General features: G+C 38.6%; 1 protein-coding gene across 1 annotated transcript in view; it reads left to right on the top strand.

The window, feature by feature from the left end:
• The window catches only part of LOC134323206 (uncharacterized), a 69,625-nt gene that overhangs the window by 22,797 nt on the left and 26,331 nt on the right, over positions 1-20,497 (top strand). Inside the window, exons 10-13 of the mRNA XM_063004657.1 lie at positions 5,328-7,164; positions 8,578-8,748; positions 18,715-18,888; positions 19,324-19,497. Of these exons, the coding sequence (XP_062860727.1) occupies positions 5,328-7,164; positions 8,578-8,748; positions 18,715-18,888; positions 19,324-19,497 (2,356 nt within the window). The remainder of the gene's footprint in view (positions 1-5,327; positions 7,165-8,577; positions 8,749-18,714; positions 18,889-19,323; positions 19,498-20,497) is intronic.

The raw sequence follows: 20,497 nt of genomic DNA, 5'->3' as shown, positions 1-20,497 counted from the left end.
TTACTGTATTGGGGGGGTCCGAGGGGGTCAGTATCTGGTTTGACCACCATTTGCCTCACGCAGTGCAACACATCTCCTTCACATAGAGTTGATCAGGTCGTTCATTGTGGCCTGTGGAATGTTGGTATTTGAGAGAGAAAGGCCTTTTGTGTACATAGACAAAATCTTAGATCTTTGAGTTCAGCTCATGAAAAATGGGAGCAAAAACAAAAGTGTTGCATTTATATTTTTGTTAAGTATATATATACATATATACTGCCTGGCCAAAAAAAAGGTCACACACTGTAATATTTGGTTGTAGCGCCTTTAGCTCTGATTACGGCACATTCTCTTGTTTCCACGAGCTTCTGCAATGTCACAACATTTATTTCTGTCCAGAGTTGCATTAATTTTTCTCCCAAGATCTTGTATTGATGATGGGAGATTTGGACCACTGCACAAAGTCTTCTCCAGCACATCCCAAAGATTCTCAATGGGGTTCAGGTCTGGACTCTGTGGTGGCCAATCCATGTGTGAAAATGACGTCTCGTGCTCCCTGAAGCTCTTCCACAATCTGAGCCCGATGAATCCTGGCATTGTCATCTTGGAATACGCCCGTGCCATCAGGGAAGAAAAAATCCATCGATGGAGTAACCTGGTGGTTCAGTATATTCAGGTAGTCAGCTGACCTCATTCTCTGGGCACATGACGTTGCTGAACCTAGACCTGACCGACTGCAGCAATCCCCGAATCCCAGCACTGCCCCCACGGGCTTGTCCGGTAGGCACTAGGCATGATGGGTGCATCACTTCTGCCGCCTCTCTTCTTACCCTGATGCGCCCATCACTCTGGAACAGGGTAAATCTGGACTCATCAGACCACATGACCTTCTTCCATTGCTCCAGAGTCCAATCTTTATGCTCCCTAGCAAATTGAAGCCGTTTTTGCCGGTTAGCCTCACTGACGAGTGGTTTTCTTAAGGCTACATAGCTGTTTAGTCCCAATCCCTTAAGTTCCCTTCTCATTGTGTGTGTGGAAATGCTCTTACTGTCACTATTAAACATCCCTACTGGAGTTTTACTACCATCTGATTTCACCAAACGTTTAAGTGATCGCCCATCACCATCATTCAAGATTTTTTTCCGACCACATTCCTTCCTGGAAGATGATGTCCTGTCCTTCCACTTTTTAATAATGCGCTGGACAGTTCTTAACCCGATTTTAGTCGTTCTCCTTAGATGTTTTCTCTGCTTGATGCAGGACAATAATTTGACCCTTCTGAAACAGATGAACATCTTTTCCCTGACCACAGGACGTGTCTTTCCACATGGGTGTTTAACAAATGAGAAGCTACTCACTGCATTAGTTAGGGTTAAATAACTTGTTGCCAGCTGAAACATAATCACCCATGCAGTAATTATCCAATGGGAGGCTCTTACCTATTTGCGTAGTTAAATCCAGGTGGCGACCTTTTTTTGGCCAGGCAGTGTATATGTGTGTGTATATGTGTGTATATATATATATATATATATATATACAGTGTATCACAAAAGTGAGTACACCCCTCACATTTCTGCAGATATTTAAGTATATCTTTTCATGGGACAACACTGACAAAATGACACTTTGACACAATGAAAAGTAGTCTGTGTGCAGCTTATATAACAGTGTAAATTTATTCTTCCCTCAAAATAACTCAATATACAGCCATTAATGTCTAAACCACCGGCAACAAAAGTGAGTACACCCCTAAGAGACTACACCCCTAAATGTCCAAATTGAGCACTGCTTGTCATTTTCCCTCCAAAATGTCATGTGACTTGTTAGTGTTACTAGGTCTCAGGTGTGCATAGGGAGCAGGTGTGTTCAATTTAGTAGTACAGCTCTCACACTCTCTCATACTGGTCACTGAAAGTTCCAACATGGCACCTCATGGCAAAGAACTCTCTGAGGATCTTAAAAGACGAATTGTTGCGCTACATGAAGATGGCCAAGGCTACAAGAAGATTGCCAACACCCTGAAACTGAGCTGCAGCACAGTGGCCAAGATCATCCAGCTTTTAAAAGAGAAGGGTCCACTCAGAACAGACCTCGCGTTGGTCGTCCAAAGAAGCTGAGTGCACGTGCTCAGCGTCACATCCAACTGCTGTCTTTGAAAGATAGGCGCAGGAGTGCTGTCAGCATTGCTGCAGAGATTGAAAAGGTGGGGGGTCAGCCTGTCAGTGCTCAGACCATACGCCGCACACTACATCAAATTGGTCTGCATGGCTGTCACCCCAGAAGGAAGCCTCTTCTGAAGTCTCTACACAAGAAAGCCCGCAAACAGTTTGCTGAAGACATGTCAACAAAGGACATGGATTACTGGAACCATGTCCTATGGTCTGATGAGACCAAGATTAATTTGTTTGGTTCAGATGGTCTCAAGCATGTGTGGCGGCAATCAGGTGAGGAGTACAAAGATAAATGTGTCATGCCTACAGTCAAGCATGGTGGTGGGAATGCCATGGTCTGGGGTTGCATGAGTGCAGCAGGTGTTGGGGAGTTACATTTCATTGAGGGACACATGAACTCCAATATGTACTGTGAAATACTGAAGCAGAGCATGATCCCCTCCCTCCGGAAACTGGGTTGCAGGGCAGTGTTCCAGCATGATAATGACCCCAAACACACCTCTAAGACGACCACTGCTTTATTAAAGAGGCTGAGGGTAAAGGTGATGGACTGGCCAAGCATGTCTCCAGACCTTAACCCAATAGAACATCTTTGGGGCATCCTCAAGCGGAAGGTGGAGGAGCGCAAAGTCTCGAATATCCGCCAGCTCCGTGATGTCGTCATGGAGGAGTGGAAAAACATTCCAGTGGCAACCTGTGAAGCTCTGGTAAACTCCATGCCCAGGAGAGTTAAGGCAGTTCTGGGAAATAATGGTGGCCACACAAAATATTGACACTTCAGGAACTTTCACTAAGGGGTGTACTCACTTTTGTTGCCGGTGGTTTAGACATTAATGGCTGTATATTGAGTTATTTTGAGGGAAGAATAAATTTACACTGTTATATAAGCTGCACACAGACTACTTTTCATTGTGTCAAAGTGTCATTTTGTCAGTGTTGTCCCATGAAAAGATATACTTAAATATCTGCAGAAATGTGAGGGGTGTACTCACTTTTGTGATACACTGTATATATATATATATATATATATATATAATGTATATACAGTATATATATATATATATATATATATATATAGTAATACCTACTCCAGGTTTTGAACATATCTTTACATTAGTTCTTGTACTTTACATGCAGGAGGTGTAGTTTCAGTATAAAGTTTGATCTAAAAGTAATTACATTATAAAATAGTAAAGTGGCATGACAAATATTGCCATATACAAACATACATACACACACAGGCATGTGCATACTTGTACACACACACATGGCTACATATAGGACCCTCAGTCTTTACCTACAGCCAGCCGTCCTTGTCTGGTGGAGTTGTAGAGCCTAATGGGTCTGGGGACCAGAGACATTCTAAACCTGTCCATGGAGCAGCTTTGTGACAGCAGCCTGTCACTGAACATGGTCCTCTGTTTAATAATAACTTTATGCAGTGGGTGTCTGACATTGTCCATGATGGAATAGAGTTTACACAGTGTCCCCCTTTCTGCCACTGTTACCAGTGGCTCCAGTTCAATGCCGACCACTGCACCAGCACGCTCAATCAGTTTGTCCAGTCGTGCTTTATCTCTCTTCATCTCTAATGCTGCCTCCCCAGCACAGCACCGCATAAAAGAGAACGCTGGCCATGACAGATTGGTAGAACTTATGCAGGAGTTTTTTGCATATATTACAGGACCTTACTTAACCTTCTTAGAAAATAGAGCCGGCTCTGTCCCTTCCTGTATAAAGTGTCAGTGTTCACTGACCAGTCCAGTTTGTCATCCAGTTGCACCCCGAGCTATCTGTAGCTCCTGACAACCTCCATAGCATTCCCCTTGATTGATACTGGTTGTGTAGGCCACCCTGACCAATGACAGTCCACCATCATCTTTTTTGTCTTGGATGCATTAAGTTGTAGATGGTTCACCTGGCACCACTCAACAAAGTCTGTCACCAGGTTAATGTATTCCTCTTCCTGTCCATCTCTAACACACCCAACAATAACCGTGTCATCCGAGAACTTCTGCATATGCAGGTTTCAGAGTTGTAGTTAAAGTTTGACGTGTGTGAAAAGGAAAAGTACAGTCCCCTGTGGTACTCCTGTGCTGCTGACTACAGTCTCTGATGTACAGTTCTGTAGTGTGAACAGCTGCTGAAAGGATTATTGCTGCACTAAATATTAATATAATTCTTCAGTTTTTGGTTATTCCTGAGACTTTTACCCAGGGTCTGCTCATCTTCAAAGATTTTTACGACCCCAAAAGCAGGGTCTAGAGCTTCTCCCCCCCATACCTACACTTTATCAGAAGGCCTTGTTTTGCCCAGACGTGCTCCTCCTCAGGGGACTTTTACAACTTTTACAATGTTTTCTTTAACATTTATGACTCCTTAGCAAACCCTACAGGCCATGCAGGTCACGAAGCAGACCCATTTTGTTTTCCCTTTGGTGATTTAGTAACTCTCTTTTCAACTGTTGGAGACATCAGGCAGGAACTAGAAACCCCATTCCTTGTATGTAAATCAAGCCTCCGTCACCATGGAATTTTTCAGTGTGAACCTTTCAAACTCACCAAGGCACAGAGGCCAGTGACTGATCTGTTTTCTTGTGCAAACATACACTATGTTAATTATACCAAAGGACAAATTCAACTATTACATAGTATTATATCGTATTGAATAGGGACCATCAACATGCTACACACAAGTATACTTTTTTATGGATCATGTCTATACCTTTATACCATTTTAATTAAAAACACAATGTTATACCATGGTTGTATACAAGGATAAGGGAACATATGTAATGGTTTTTGTATGTTAGACTTGTGTAATTCATAAATGGTTATTTAGATTTTCTTTTATTATTTTAAGTGATGTTAAGAGTGAATCTCTTCAGTTATGGGTTGTCTTTAAAAAAGAGGCTTGTACTGTGGCTGTAGATTTACCAGGTTGTGATCAGATTTTCCCAGTGGGGGCAACAGAGTGGTGGTGTATGCATCTTTGTATGCATCTGTGTATCAAATCACTACAATTTAAGTAAAAACCTGATCAATATAATGCAACACTTCCCTTCTGGTAGGAGTGGTATAGTCCAGATGGTCAGATTTATTATTATTATTATTATTATTGTTATTATTATTAGAGTATAATTAATCTAAATGTATAATTTTATAATTGTTTGTTTAGATGAACTGACTGGATTTTACCAGCGTAAACTGAAACTGATACTGAAAAAGAAGTATCAGCACGTGTGGGAAGGAATTTCAAAACAAGGAGAGTCCACCATTTTAAATCAGATCTACACGGATCTCTACATCACTGAAGGTGGAGCTGGAACTATAAACCAGGAGCACGAGGTGAGACAAACAGAAAAGCAGAAAACCAGAGTAACAAAGGAAGCATCTCAAATGCAGCAGGAGCAACAAATTGAATGTCAGAACATGTTTGAACCACTGCCTGGACAAGACAAGAACATCAGAATGGTGCTGACACAGGGCATGGCCGGCATTGGAAAATCCATCTGTGTGCAGAAGTTTGTTCTTGACTGGGCTGAAGGGAAAGAATATCAGGACATCAGTTTCATTTTGCCTCTGCCTTTCAGAGAACTAAACTTGAAGAAAGAAAAGTGCAGCCTGATGGACATCATCTCTGAGTTTTTCCCTGAAACTAAAGGACTGAGGTTCACAGACAGGTATAAAGTCATGTTCATCCTTGATGGACTTGATGAATGTCGACTCCCTTTAGCATTCCAGAAAAATGAAAGATTGACAGATGCATCGATGCCAGCCACACTGGACGTTATACTAACCAGCCTCATCAAAGGAGACCTGCTTCCCTCAGCTCTGATCTGGATAACCACTCGACCTGCTGCAGCTGCTAGGATCCCTGCTGACTGTGTGGACCGGGTAACAGAGGTCCGGGGCTTCAATGATCAACAGAAGGAGGAGTACTTCAGAAAAAGAATCTGTGATGAGAGCCTCGCCAACAATATCATCAAACACATTAAAGCATCACGGAGTCTCTTCCTCATGTGTCACATTCCTGTCTTCTGCTGGATTTCAGCCACAGTTCTTGAGAAGATTTTGAAGGAAACAGAAGATGAAGAGACACCGAAGACGCTGACTGAGATGTACACCTGCTTTCTGATCTTCCAGACCATCCAGGGGAACCTGAAATATACAGGACAAAACTCCCTGGATGTTCCATGGGATAAAGAGGCCATACTGGCACTGGGAAAGCTGGCATTTTATAACCTGGAAAAAAGCAACCTGATTTTTTATGCAGAAGATCTAGAAGAGTGTGGAATTGATGTCAGTAAAATCTCTGCATACTCTGGCCTGTGCACTCAGGAAAGAAGCAGGTTTGCTGGCACAGTTTTTAGCTTTGTGCATCTGAGCATTCAGGAGTTTATCGCCTCTTTATATGCATACATGCGTCTCAGAAATGAAAATGTGAATGTTTTTAACCAAGAGTCGACATCATCAGAGAACCCTGAGGAGAAATCTATGGAACTGCTAAGGACAGTAGTGGACAAAGCTTTGGAGAGCAACAGTGGACACCTTGATCTTTTTCTTCGGTTCCTTCTGGGTCTGACAGTTGACTATAATCAGAAACTCATACAAGGTCTGTTGAAGTCCAGTGGAAGAAGCTCTGACTGCCAGAAGTCCAGTGAAAGAAGCTCTGACTGCCAGAAGTCCAGTGGAAGAAGCTCTGACTGCCAGAAAGAGATTGCTCAGTACATCAAGAAGAAGTTTGATGAAAACCCATCTCCAGAGAGATCCATCAACCTGTTCTACTGTCTGAATGAGTTAAACGATGATACTTTAGTAAAAGAGATCCAAGACCGCTTAAGCTCAGGTCGTTTGTCTGAAGCTGAACTTTCACCTGCACAGTGGTCTGCTCTGGTCTTTGTGTTGCTGACATCAGAGAAAGATCTGGATGTTTTTGAGCTACAGAAGTTCATAAGATCAGATGAATGCTTTAGGAGGCTGCTGCCAGTCGTCAAGGAGTCTAAAAGAGCTCTGTAAGTAAGTTTCATTTTAGCTTGTTTTTTTTTTACTGATGCTCATTTCGAGATTTAATGACATTTAAACTTGGACATGGCTCCTGAGGGACACTCTATAGTCCAGACATTTCGAGTTTAAGCCACAAGCTAGAACTGCAGCCCTGTCTCTCCTAAGAATCCTACACTATCAGCCATGATACAAAAAACTTGAATTTTGCTTTCTGTGAGTCGCTCAAAAACATGCCGATGGATGGATATGCCTGTCTTTGATGACTGGGCATCTTCAGTTGTGCAGAAATTTGGAACACTGAAGGGCAGACAATGCAATGAATGCATCAGGTCTTTTCCGATTTGTCCTAAATCAAGTTGGTGTAAACTCCAAACCTCTACTTTTAACCACCAGGAAGGGCTAACAACTCTAATGGCGAAAGTTAAAACCAAAACTTATCAATAACCTTAATACTGTTTGGGCTTTGTTGGAAGCTCTATGTCTGTGTTGATTTAGAATTTGAAGGTTTTAAAGTTATATGTATTTTAATAATGATGTAAATGTTTACATTCCTGAAGTGTACTCCTTTTCACAAGAACTGTAACGCGGGGCTAAGACGAGACAAAGGGGTGGACACACATGCAGAGAGTACACAAAACACTAATATTTATTTATAACAAAAGACAAGACTAGGTGAACACACTAAGCAAACAAGGTGAAACAAGGCTAACATGGTAAACAAGACTCACAAGACAAACTAGGCAAACATGGTAAACTAGGCAAACATGGCATGCTAGGCTAACATGGCAAACATGACAAACTAGGCTAACATGGCAGACTAGGATCACATGGCAAACCAGGCTAACATGGCACACTATGCTAACATGACGAACTAGGCTAACATGGCAAACATGACAAACTTGAATAACAATGCTGGGAAACAAGGCTAAACAAACCTGGTGCTAGAAACCTGGCAAAAGCCAAAATAGTTCCCAATGTCTATTCTCCAGCTTTCCTCTTTAATAGAGGGCAGCTGGACAATGTGCTCACGGAGAGGGGAGCGTGGCAGACAGAAGCTTCAATGTGACAAGAACTTTCTATTGAGTCATGAAAAGCAAATTATTTGCTTAAGGTGTCAGTTTTACTGTTTCTTTCTTGATGACCCCCAAGTTTTTATAGTTTTCATCACTATGATAAAGTGAGAACAATCGGTTTTGTGTGTAAGATGGCTGCTGTGATTTAATGAGTGCCTTGGTTCTAGGGCAAAAAACTGTTGGCATTTCTAACCAGATGGAAGGGTTGGAAAATTTAAATGTGCACATCAGTAATAACAACAAAAAAAAACACTTATGTAGACATTAATGAGGAATTACTGCAGAAATCCAGAGTAATGTTATTGATCCAATGCTTGTAGATGATCAGATGTTCTGTTGTATTTTCAGACTCAGTAGCTGTAACCTGACAGACAGAAGCTGCTCAGCTTTACTCACGATTCTTAAATCTGAATCCAACCTGACCGAGGTGGATCTGAGCAACAACGACCTGCAGGATTCAGGAGTAGAGCTGATATCTGCTGGACTGAAGAATCAGAACTGTAAACTGAAGATACTGAGGTAAACTGGAGATCTCTCTTTTATTAGGTAGAGTTTAGCAGTTCAGCAGTGGCTGGGGGGTTCTGTAATATTGTAAATGAAACTCTGTGGCTCGGTGGGTAGCACTGTCACCACACAGCAAGAAGGCCCTGGGATCGATCCCCAGGTGGAACGGTCTGGGTCCTTTCTGTGTAGACTTTTGTATGTTCTCCTCGTGTCTGTGTGAGTTTCCTCCCACAGTCTAAAGGCGTACAAGTGAGGTGAACTGGAGATACAAAATAGTTCATGACTGTGTTTGATATTAAACTTGAACTGATGAATCTTGTGTAACGATTAACTACCGTTCCTGTCATGAAGGGAACCAAAGTGTGTAAAACATGATGTTAAAATCCTAATAAATAAATAAAAAAATCTTCAGCTAAAATGTTTAATTAAGCATGAATAAAAAAATTCACTTTCACACCAACAACAATTCCCAACCTACTGCCTCATATTTCTGCATAATACATTTTATTATTTCTGCAGATTATCAGATTGTGGTGTAGGAGAGGAAGGTTATGCTGCTCTGGCTGTAGCTCTGAGATCAAACCCATCATCAGAGCTGATGGAGCTGGATCTCAGAGGGAACCATCCTGGAGATTCAGGAGTAAAACCACTGTATGAGTTACTAGAAGATCCAGAATCTAAACTGAAGACACTGAGGTGAATATTTGTAAACCTGAATCTGGGTGAATGTGTGTGTTGTGAGGAATTGTTGGTAGTGATGTGCTACATTTATTCAGGTCACACTTTTTAATAATTACAGTTTTAATAAATGTAATTTAAAGTTTTTATATGTGTCACTTTTTCTTTCTCTGAGCAAATTAGTAAATATAAATGTTTGTTTATTTAATTTATATGATTTTGTTACTGCCCATTAGGATGGTGCAGGGGTATGTAGGGCTGAAACGATTCCTTGAGATACTCGAGTAATTCGATTACTAAAAATCATCTATGCAAATTTTTTGCATTGAGGCATGGTGTAATCTATACAACTATATACAGCTTACGGTGTTTTACACGGATGACTTTTACTTTTGCACAACGTGTTCACGATGTGTTCAGGTGATGTAAAGAAGCCGAGGGCTGCGTCCCAAATCTCACACTTAAACAGGACTTAAACCGGGTACTTTTCGCGTACAGTTTAATGAATACTACGTATTTGGACACGCTCGCCACTCCTGCGTACTGTTCAGTATGAAAGTGCAATTTAAAACGCAGCCGAGATTTGATAACGCGGACTGCAAAATGGAGAGAGAGAGAAAATATATCGAGGGGTGAACAGACGAGACCGGACAGAGAAAACCACAGAAAGTTTGAGATCATTTTAAGCTGGAAACTCAGAACAATATCCACACCATCAGAGCGTCATGTTGATACGCAGACTTTTCTTCATTACAACCACCACAGGCTTTTTGAAGACATACGCACACAAACGCCAGATCTACCTCATATAGGAGATACAATCCTGACAGAACCTCCTACAAACACCACAAAACCTCCCAACTAAATATTAAAGCTTTATGGTCTGAAAGTTGCACAAATTTGAGGCTCATGTTTATGTATTATTGTTTATTATTATTTATGCATTAGTTTCAGGTGCCTGTTAACATTTTAAAAGTAATTAGATTTATTTTTATGTATTTGTTTTTGCATTTCAAAAATGTTCTCTTTAAACTGTTTTGTATGCAAGGAATTAAAAATGTAGTTTGTTTTAAGAGATAATTAATCTTATGTGTTTATTTTTGCTCTTTATTAAAGCAAAAGTATTTCTTATCCGATTACTCGATTAATCGCTGGAATAATCGATAGAATACTAGATTACAAGAATAATCCATAGCTGTAGCCCCAATGGGATCAGTAACAAAAATGAACTTCTGAGAAGTACCAAAGTGAGTAGGCTCACACACTCCCAATCACACACTATAGATTGTATAGCCCGTTTACTGCAAAACGAGAAAAACAATCTTACAAACAGCAAGGGATGAATGGTAAAAAAAGGTTATAATATATCAATCTAGGCAGTGCTAAAGCAAAAGAAATAATAAAACATAACATTCCCTGCTCTGCACATCAAGTTTCTACCTTTCTAAACAAAACAGAAAACACACACTAGCTACTGTGGTGACAAAAATTCACAAAGTACTAAACTAAAGAAATTAAACTACCACCAGAAGTAACAAAAAAAGTACAGCCATCCCATGTAAGCCGTACCACACTTTACCGTCCATTACCATTTGGTTCCCATAATTCCCCAACTTGGAAAAACAAATCAGAATGACTGAGAGGTCCAGCTGTGTGTGATTTTCTCGTAGCCTCATCAGTCAGGTCCAGACGTTTTCCTGATTGGCTGATCATCGTTTATGTCAAAATCAGCAGCGACTCGTGCATTTAAACAGAGAAAACGTAAATGAATGGAGCATAAAACATAACAAAGCTTCCAATATGAAAAAAAATTAAAATTATTAAACTATACGTGTCTGGACATGTAACATATTTAAACAAGCAGTTTATTCAGTTTCAAGTTTATTTCACAAGTACATTTATAGTTTATTATAAATTTTTATAGCATGTATTTATTAGCAATTTAAGATAAACATGAAACAATTCTGTCACAGTAAAATGTACTGATGTCTTTATTCCACAGGTTGTTAAGACCTGATGCAGAACCTGGTTTTGAATATCTGAGGAACATTGTGAATATAAACCCGTTACTGCAGAGAGAGCTGGATCTGAGAGAGAAGATACATGGAGATCCAGGAGTGAAGAAGCTCTCAGATCTACTGAAGGATCCACACTGCAGAACAACTAAACTCGTGTATGTACAACCCCTGGCAAAAATTATGGAATCACCACTCTTGGAAGATGTTCTGTCAATTGTTTAATTTTGTAAAAAAAAAAAAAATCACAGACATGCCACAAAACTATCATTTTTCAAAATGTCAACCTTCTGGCATTAAGAAACAATAAAAAAAGAAACAAATATAATAGTTGTGGTCAGTCACAATTGCTTTTTTTTTAGATCAAGTAGAGGAAAAAAATATGGAATCACTCAAATCTGAGGAAAAAATTATGGAATTACTCTGTAATTTGCAGTTTAAAAACAAAACATCTGCAGCAGATTAGATTTGCTAATTATTCTTCAGTTTAAAAAGAGTGCTTACACCTCGGAGAGCTGTTGCACAAAGCAGATTGTCATGAATCGTGGTTCCAACACAAGATATGTCAGTTGAAACAAATGAGAGGATTATAAAACTCCTTCAAGAAGATAAATCATTGTGGAATGTCGCAAAAGATGTTGGTTGTTCCCAGTAAGCTGTGTTTAAAATCTGGACCAAGTACAAACAAAATGGGAAGGTTGTAAAAGGGAAGCATACTGGTAGACCAAGTAAGACATCAAAGCATCAAGATAGAAAACAAAGCAATATGTCTTGAAAACAGAAAATGCACAACAAAACAAATGAGAAACAAGTGGCCGGAAAGTGGAGTCAATGTCTGTGACTGAACTGTAAGAAATCACCTAAAAGAAATGGGATTTACATACAGAAAAGCCAAACAAAAGCCATCATTAACACCTAAAAAGAAAAGAACAAGGTTAAAGTAGGCTAAAGAAAAGTAATCGTGGACTGTGGGTGACTGGATAAAAGTGATCTTCAGTGATGAATCGCGAATCTGCATTGGGCAAGGTGATGATGCTGGAACTTTAGTTTGGTGTCTGTCCAATGAAATTTATGAAGATAACTGCCTAAAGAAAACATGTTAATTTCCACAGTTGTTGATGATATGGGCCTGCATGTCGGGTAAAGGCACAGGGGAGATGGTCTTCAATAAATGCCAAAGTCCACATTGAAATTTTGGACGCTTTTCTTATTCCATCAGTTGAAAGGATGTTTGGTGATGATGACTTCATTTTTCAAGATGATAATGCATCTTGCCATAGGGCAAAGGACGTGAAAACTTTCCTTCAAGAAAACATATAATGTCAATGGCATGGCCTGCAAATAGTCCGGATCTCAATCCATTTGAAAATCTCTGGTGGAAATTGAAGAAAATGGTCAATGACAAGGTTCCAACCTGCAAAGCTGATCTGGCAACAGCAATAAGAGACAGTTGAAGGCAGATTGATGAAGAATACTGTTTGTCATTAGTTAACTCCATGCCTCAGAGAGTTTAAACCATTATAGAAGCCAGAGGTGGTGCAACAAAGTAATAATGGTGCAGTGTTTTCTAATGATTCCATCATTTTTTCCTCAGATTTGAGTGATTCCATATTTTTTTCCGCTACTTGATCTAAAAAAAAGCAATTGTGACTGACCACAACTATTATATTTGTTTCTTTTTTTATTGTTTCTTAATGCCAGAGGGTTGACAGTTTGAGAAATGATAGTTTTGTGGCATGTCTGTGATTTATTTTTTTTCTACAAAATTAAACAATTGAAAGAACATCTTCCAAGAGTGGTGATTCCATAATTTTTGCCAGGGGTTGTAGAATGATGGCTTCGGATTTTTACCTGATATGTTTATTATTGTGTAGGTGCCACAGTGGTAATGTACGCTAGCCACTACTAATATTATATTAGTAGAGTATATATTAGAATATTAGTATAACAATTTGAGTGAAATAATGTCTGAAAGGACACCCATCGTAAAAACCATGCAGGCCTTGTATATGGACCAGAATGACCCACTCTGGTGATTCATAATTACTGGAGCAGGTGGAAAATATTATTATATTATTATTATAACAAAAAATAATAGTTAAATCAAGCTTTGTTTATCTGTTCAAAACTATAAATAATAATCTCTATGTTTACGCACAGTGTAGCGGAGTAGATGCTCCCTGTTTATTCCGCTGGTTGAGTTAGTCCCTTGTGGACAGAGATTCCAGTCAGAGAATCTAGAGTTGATATTAAAAGCAGCAGCATCAAGTGTAAAAGGGTGTAAATCAGGTTATTTAAACTGGTTCTTATAAGTGTGTATATTGTCGTGGGAAAATAAAGTGAGATGATAAATGTAAACAAAGATTATAATTACCTGGATTGTAGAATTTATTGGCACGATCGTGGGTTCTTACAGTAGTGCATCTGAGAAGAACCAGGAACAGAACTGTGAGCTGCCTTTCATACCCTTAGACTTTGAAACCTTCATTATCTGCTTTACAACTTAATGTTACTGCTTACTGACAGATATGTTGCGCATCTCTGTAGTCTAGTGCAGTGTTTCCCAACCACTGTGCCACGGCACATAAGTGTGCCGTGAGAAATCATCAGGTGTGCCGTGGAAGATTATCCAATTTCACCTGATTGGTGTTGTGTCTGCCTGTTTATTAATAAATCCAGTTCCACACCGTTATATTAACTCTATAACCTTTTCTTTATTAACTCCCGTTACACTCATGCACGTAACACACACTGGTGCGAAGCCGACTAGTGGTAAACCACACTCACTGTTTCTCATGCTGGGTATATCAAAATAAGAGTCTCATTCAAAGTATATAACAGAATATTACAATTGGTACTCTAAGCGAGCAGCGTGTAGTGACAGGCAGAACAATTACATTCTCTTCCACTAGAGGGCAGCACAACTTGTGATTTTTCTAATGTGAAATATGTGCAGTGGCTCAAAAACGTTGGGAAACACTGATGAAGACTTCTACTCTTCGCTCAAGCACAGTATAACTAAGGATTCATGACACAAAACAGCATAGTACTTATATTTAAGTAATATAAAGCATATAATCAAATTTCCTCCATAACAACATGTATCTGTATGTAGATGGTTTTAGACACAATAATCTTATTTCCTTTAGTGCAGTTCATTAAAAACCAAAAAGTTTGTCCACATCTTTTTCTCCACAGGTTGTGTAACTGCAGTATTACAGATGAAGGTTGTGCTGATCTGAAATCAGTGTTTTCTTTAAATCCATCACACCTAAAACATCTGGATCTGAGTGAAAATAGGAAACTAGGAAATTCAGGAGTACAGAAGCTCTGTGATCTGCTGATCAACCAAAAATGCTTCCTGCAGAAACTGATGTGAGTATTTTAAACATTTCCTTTAACAGTATGTTGTACATAGGGCCAGCTGTAGCCTAGTGGTTACGGTACTGGACCAGTGATTAGAGGGTCACTGGTTCAAGCCCCACCACTGCCAGGTTGCTGCTGTTGGGCCCTTGAGCAAGGCCCTTAACCCTTAATTGCTGTAATGTAAGTTGCTTTGGATAAAGGCGTCTGCTAAATGCTGTAAATGTAAATGATGTACAGTACAGAACCTTTAGTTATAGATCCCATTTGGGTCATTCCTACGATTCGGTGCCTTTTGTGTCCCCAGTAATGATCATTGTATTTATTAAGTACATTTTAAACAATACAATTTCTAAACATATAGAACAATAATTTTAACACTTTCAAATACTAAACACAATGTTTTCTACCCCCACCCCCAAAAAAATAAAAAAAAACATTCTGATTTAGTGATGATATATGAGGTTTAATCATGAAAATATCTGTCTTTCTGGATTTATTTTCTTTATGAGTTTGATGTTATTGCTGATGAAGGTTTTTCACATGTCCCTCAGGTTACCGTCCACCCTGTTATTTCTTACTACTGTCTCTTAAAATGAAGAGCTGTTTTACATACTGACATCATTTCCTGGAGCTCAACAACTGTGGAAGATGAGCGGCTTATTAAACTCCTCATTTTAATGTTGTTTTATCCACATTTTATCCTAAAAGTCTTATATGGTCAACCATAACATGTCCACCCTGTTATGGGATATATGAGAAAAAGCAATATGATTTGATAATTTTAAAAATGATCACACTAAGAAGATCGTGCTGACGTGGCAATGAATCACAGCTATCATCATCGTCATCACACTAAAAAGCAGATAATTCTTCGTCTGAATTCACTTTTATGCTAGCATGGTTTTGCTCTTTCGCTAGTAATGGCTAATTTTATGTCAGAATGTCCACCCTGTTATGGTCCACCCTGTTACAACCTAATATGTAAAAATTCTCTTACTTGCTTTCATCTACATTTATTAATCAGATTCAGAGGAACCCACCTACTGATACTCACATCTACATTTACATGCATTTAAATGTCACTGTGTTTCTGCAGATTATCAGATTGTGGTGTAAGAGAGGAAGGTTATGCTGCTCTGGCTGAAGCTCTGAGATCAAACCCATCATCAGAGCTGATGGAGCTGGATCTCAGAGGGAACGATCCTGGAGATTCAGGAGTACAGAAGCTCTATGATCTACTACAGGATCCAAACTGTACACTGAAGAAACTGAGGTGAGTGTTTATCCAGTCATTCAGTACTACATTGATTGGTCGTCTCTCTCCACCATCTTGGACAAAACAGCTCCCAGGCTGAAGCATCACCAAAACAAAAGGTGGAGAGAATTCAGGAGATTGAAGTATTGTAGAAGCTTTTATTAAAGTAAAAACTTCATCCACCAGAAAGATCTGGTGCTGCCTTTTTAGTAAGATCAGTAAGATCAATATTTAGGTACATTTACGCCATTTAGCAAATGCTTTTACTGAAAGCAACTTACATTTGTCAGTCAGTGAGAGTTAAGGCCCTTGCTCAACATAAACAGTGAGACCCAACTAGGCCGTGGTAAAAAAGGGGATGAAGAATAAGAACTGTTTAATGGTAGCTTTATGTTACTGATTACATATCATATAAATAAATATACATTTTTCTGCAGGTTGTTGGGTGCTGCTGCAGAAGAAGCTTTCACTGATCTGAAGAAGGTTGTGAGTATAAACCTGTTAGTAGAGAGAGAGCTGGATCTGAGTCAGAAGATACATGGAGATTCAGGAGTGAAGAAGCTCTCAGATCTACTGAAGGATCCACACTGCAGACCCACCACACTCAGGTGAGTGATCAGATAGCAGATACAATGTGATTATGTTCACATTAAATCTATAAATATGTTAGTGTGGGGTATAAACATCTAGCAAAGTCGTTTCCTTCCTGTTTTGCATCTGGATACTGAAGATTGTTTATATTTGTTATAGTTTGTTATAAAAAATAATAGATTTTGATATAAGAATGTAGAGTTGCTCTCTTTACCAATTTAACACGTGTTGTTTGTTTAAAACATGTAGGTTATAAATGTAAAATTTAGTTTTAATATACAAATAGAATTTGTCCATGAGCCAAATGTGGCTAGACGTGCAGGATCTATATGAAGAGATGGGTCAGGTGCATTTTACTTTACATTTACATATTCACACCATCCAGGTTCATACTTACACCAAATAACTTCATACTTATTAAGAAGAATCTTTGTTTTTATTATTTGCAGCTTGAGGAACTGCAGCATTACAGATAAAAGTTGTACTGATCTGAAATCAGCTCTTGATGTAAATCCATCACACCTGAAAGATCTGGATCTGAGTAACAATCAACTAGGAGATTCAGGAGTGATTCAGATCTCTCATCTACTGAAGAATCCACAGTTCAAACTCCACAAACTCACGTTAGTATTTAATGTTTTTTATAAATGACTAGATTATAAAAGTGCTGTGATATTTTATCTTCTTACAAAGTTATTATCTATGAAAGTAAAATATGAGCCAGCAGCGAATTTAAATAATTACATATTTTATTATTTCTGCAGATTATCAGATTGTGGTGTAAGAGAGGAAGGTTATGCTGCTCTGGCTGAAGCTCTGAGATCAAACCCATCATCAGAGCTGAAGGAGCTGGATCTCAGAGGGAACCATCCTGGAGATTCAGGAGTAAAACCACTTGATGATTTATTACAGAATAAAGAATCTAAACTGAACACACTGAGGTAAAGATCTTTTCTAGTATTATGATGTTATGACTACATTTAGAGTAATAAGTTATAAAAGAATTTCAGATCATGATGATTCCTGCCAGACTTTTGGTTCTACAGCTTCAGGTCCATACTTGGATATTAGTAACTTTGATGTTTTTGTCTAAAAAGTATCTAATCAGTTGTTATTGTTGATTTCTTCACTCCTGCCTCACGGATCCACTGTGGGTTTTGATTCTGAATTGGTGGTTCTTCTCTTTCTGCAGGTTGTTGGGTGCTGCTGCAGAAGAAGCTTTCACTGATCTGAAGAAGGTTGTGAGTATAAACCTGTTAGTAGAGAGGAAGTTTGATCTGAGTCAGAAGATAGATGGAGATTCAGGAGTGAAGAAGCTCTCAGAGCTACTGAAGGATCCACACTGCAGACCCACCACACTCAGGTGAGCTATTATAAATTTTTACATGTAAATGGTGAATTTACTGACTTTTTTCTTATTAAGTTTTTATAACTATAGCATGATCTTCATCATTTCAGTGTAAGAACAAGTTTGCAGCAATCACAATTATATGCTCACACTGTTGTGAAGACAGTATTAATATAGCAGCTACTGTGGCAACTTACAACACACTCTTATTACTCAGTTTAAAGAAGAAAATGATCTTTTGATGTTCAATATTATGGGTTACTGAGCACTCAAGATTCTTTAAAATAAGTCATTGTATACATGAAATGATCCAGCAGCCTACAATGGCTAAATAGCTAATAATACAACAATACAGAATGACTTACCTGAACTGAACTGAGATTGCTGCATTCTCCACCATTTGTTATGGGGGGGGGGTCCTCCAAACCTTGTATGTGCACGGGAAGATACTCATCACACCCAGACAGTCAGAGTAAAAAAAAGTAGTTGGTGTAGTACATGAGAAATGTGATTTCTAAAACTTGGTTGAATTTTAATGGTAGGATACAAAGAGAATTATTTATGAGCATGGCCTAGAGCCAAATGATCAGGGTGCTGGGGTTAGAGGGACATAAAACCTGTTAACACAGGTGCTGTGGTAACTATTGCTGGAATTACAGGAAACTGAACATAACTGATCAATCCAATCATTTAATTTCACACTTTCTTCTGCTTGATTGTATTTTCAGACTCAGTCAGTGTAATCTGACAGATGAAGGATGTTCAGCTCTGTTCCAAGTTCTATCATCAGATTCCTCCACTGTGAGAGAACTCGACCTGAGTAACAATCAGATTCAGGATTCAGGAGTCAGACTCATTTCTGATCTACTCAACAATCCAAACTGTAAACTACACACTGTGGGGTAAGTCTGAATTAAACACCTCCTCACAGAGCCCAACGCCACATAAACATTTATTTAACTCGATTACACCGGGGTAAACACGCCTCTGTCTTAACATTTTGAGTGTGATGCAGGCAGCAAATTCTAAATGTTTTTTTGTATTTGCAAAGTACAAAGTTGATAAATGAAAACATTGGAAATTTTGGTTTTTACTTTCATCAGTTAAATAAAGATTCAGTAGAATTAACAAATCACAGATTCTTCTTTACTGTATTTTACGAAACACAGCAGCTTTCTGGAAATGAAGTTTGTATTGTAACTGAACTAAGCAAAGTACTGATGCTTATGATGACCAGATGATTATGGCTCAACATTGGTTTAAATACAGGAGACTAATTACACTGATCAGTCCATTTATTTAATTTCACACTTTCTTCTGCTTGATTGTATTTTCAGACTCAGTCAGTGTAATCTGACAGATGAAGGATGTTCAGCTCTGTTCCAAGTTCTATCATCAGATTCCTCCACTGTAAGAGAACTCGACCTGAGTAACAATCAGATTCAGGATTCAGGAGTCAGACTCATTTCTGATCTACTCAACAGTCCGAAGTGTAAACTACACACTGTGGGGTAAATATGAATTGAACACTTCCCCACAGACAGCCCATTACCATAAACATTAATTTAACTGACAAAGGTACAAAAAAATTGATGCCTGCAATGTACTCAGATAGTTGGGACAGAGGCAAAATAAAGTTTTTAAAATATTCAAATTACACAATTTCTGAAACATTCCACAATTAGCTGGTGAACGGGTAACAGGTGAGGAAATCATGATTGGGTATAAAAAAATTCACTTAGTTCAGAAACATTTTACATTTGTCAGTGCAAGACGGCAAATAATTGTGAAAAGGTTCAATCTGGAGAAACCTCAATTTATTTAGAGCAAAGCAGGAAACACTATTAAATGAGTCTTAATTTTGAGCCCTCACATGGCATTACATAAAAAAAACAGTTATCCTACTGTAATAAATATCTACATGAGCATGAGAGAACTTCAGAAAACCACTGTCACTTCACACAGTCCAACACTGCAAGAAATGCAACCTGAAACTCGATTACACCGGGGTAAACACGCCTCTGTCTCAACATTCTGAGTGTGATTCAGGCGGCAAAATCTAAAAGTTTTTTATATTTGCAAAGTACAAATTTTATCTGTGAAAACATTAGAAATCTTGGTTTTTACTTTTACCGGTAAATAAAGATTCAGTAGAATTAACAAATCACAGATTCTTCTTTACTGTATTTTACTAAACACAGTATGGAGCTCAAACGCTGCCATAAGTATCTGAATCTGAATTTTATACATTTGAAATATTTCAATCTGAATTTTATAAATTTGAAATATTTAATGGCGTAATTTATAAATTTGAATTTTAACAATGCTTTTTTTGTGATTTGAACTTGTGAGGTGGTGAAATTTGCTGTTGAAAAATTTTCAATTCAAAATTACAACTTGCAATTTTCAGATTTTAAAAATTCAGATAAAAAAAATTCAGATCTCTCAGATTCAAATCTCAGAAATACGAATTTAAGCTTGAGGTGAAACATCCGGGTTTCCCAGGAAAAG

This window comes from Trichomycterus rosablanca, chromosome 11 (genome assembly GCF_030014385.1).
Source record: "Trichomycterus rosablanca isolate fTriRos1 chromosome 11, fTriRos1.hap1, whole genome shotgun sequence".
Classification (NCBI taxonomy): domain Eukaryota; kingdom Metazoa; phylum Chordata; class Actinopteri; order Siluriformes; family Trichomycteridae; genus Trichomycterus; species Trichomycterus rosablanca.
The sequence above is the reverse complement of the archived record's forward strand: the minus strand, read 5'-3'. Positions and strand labels throughout refer to the sequence as shown.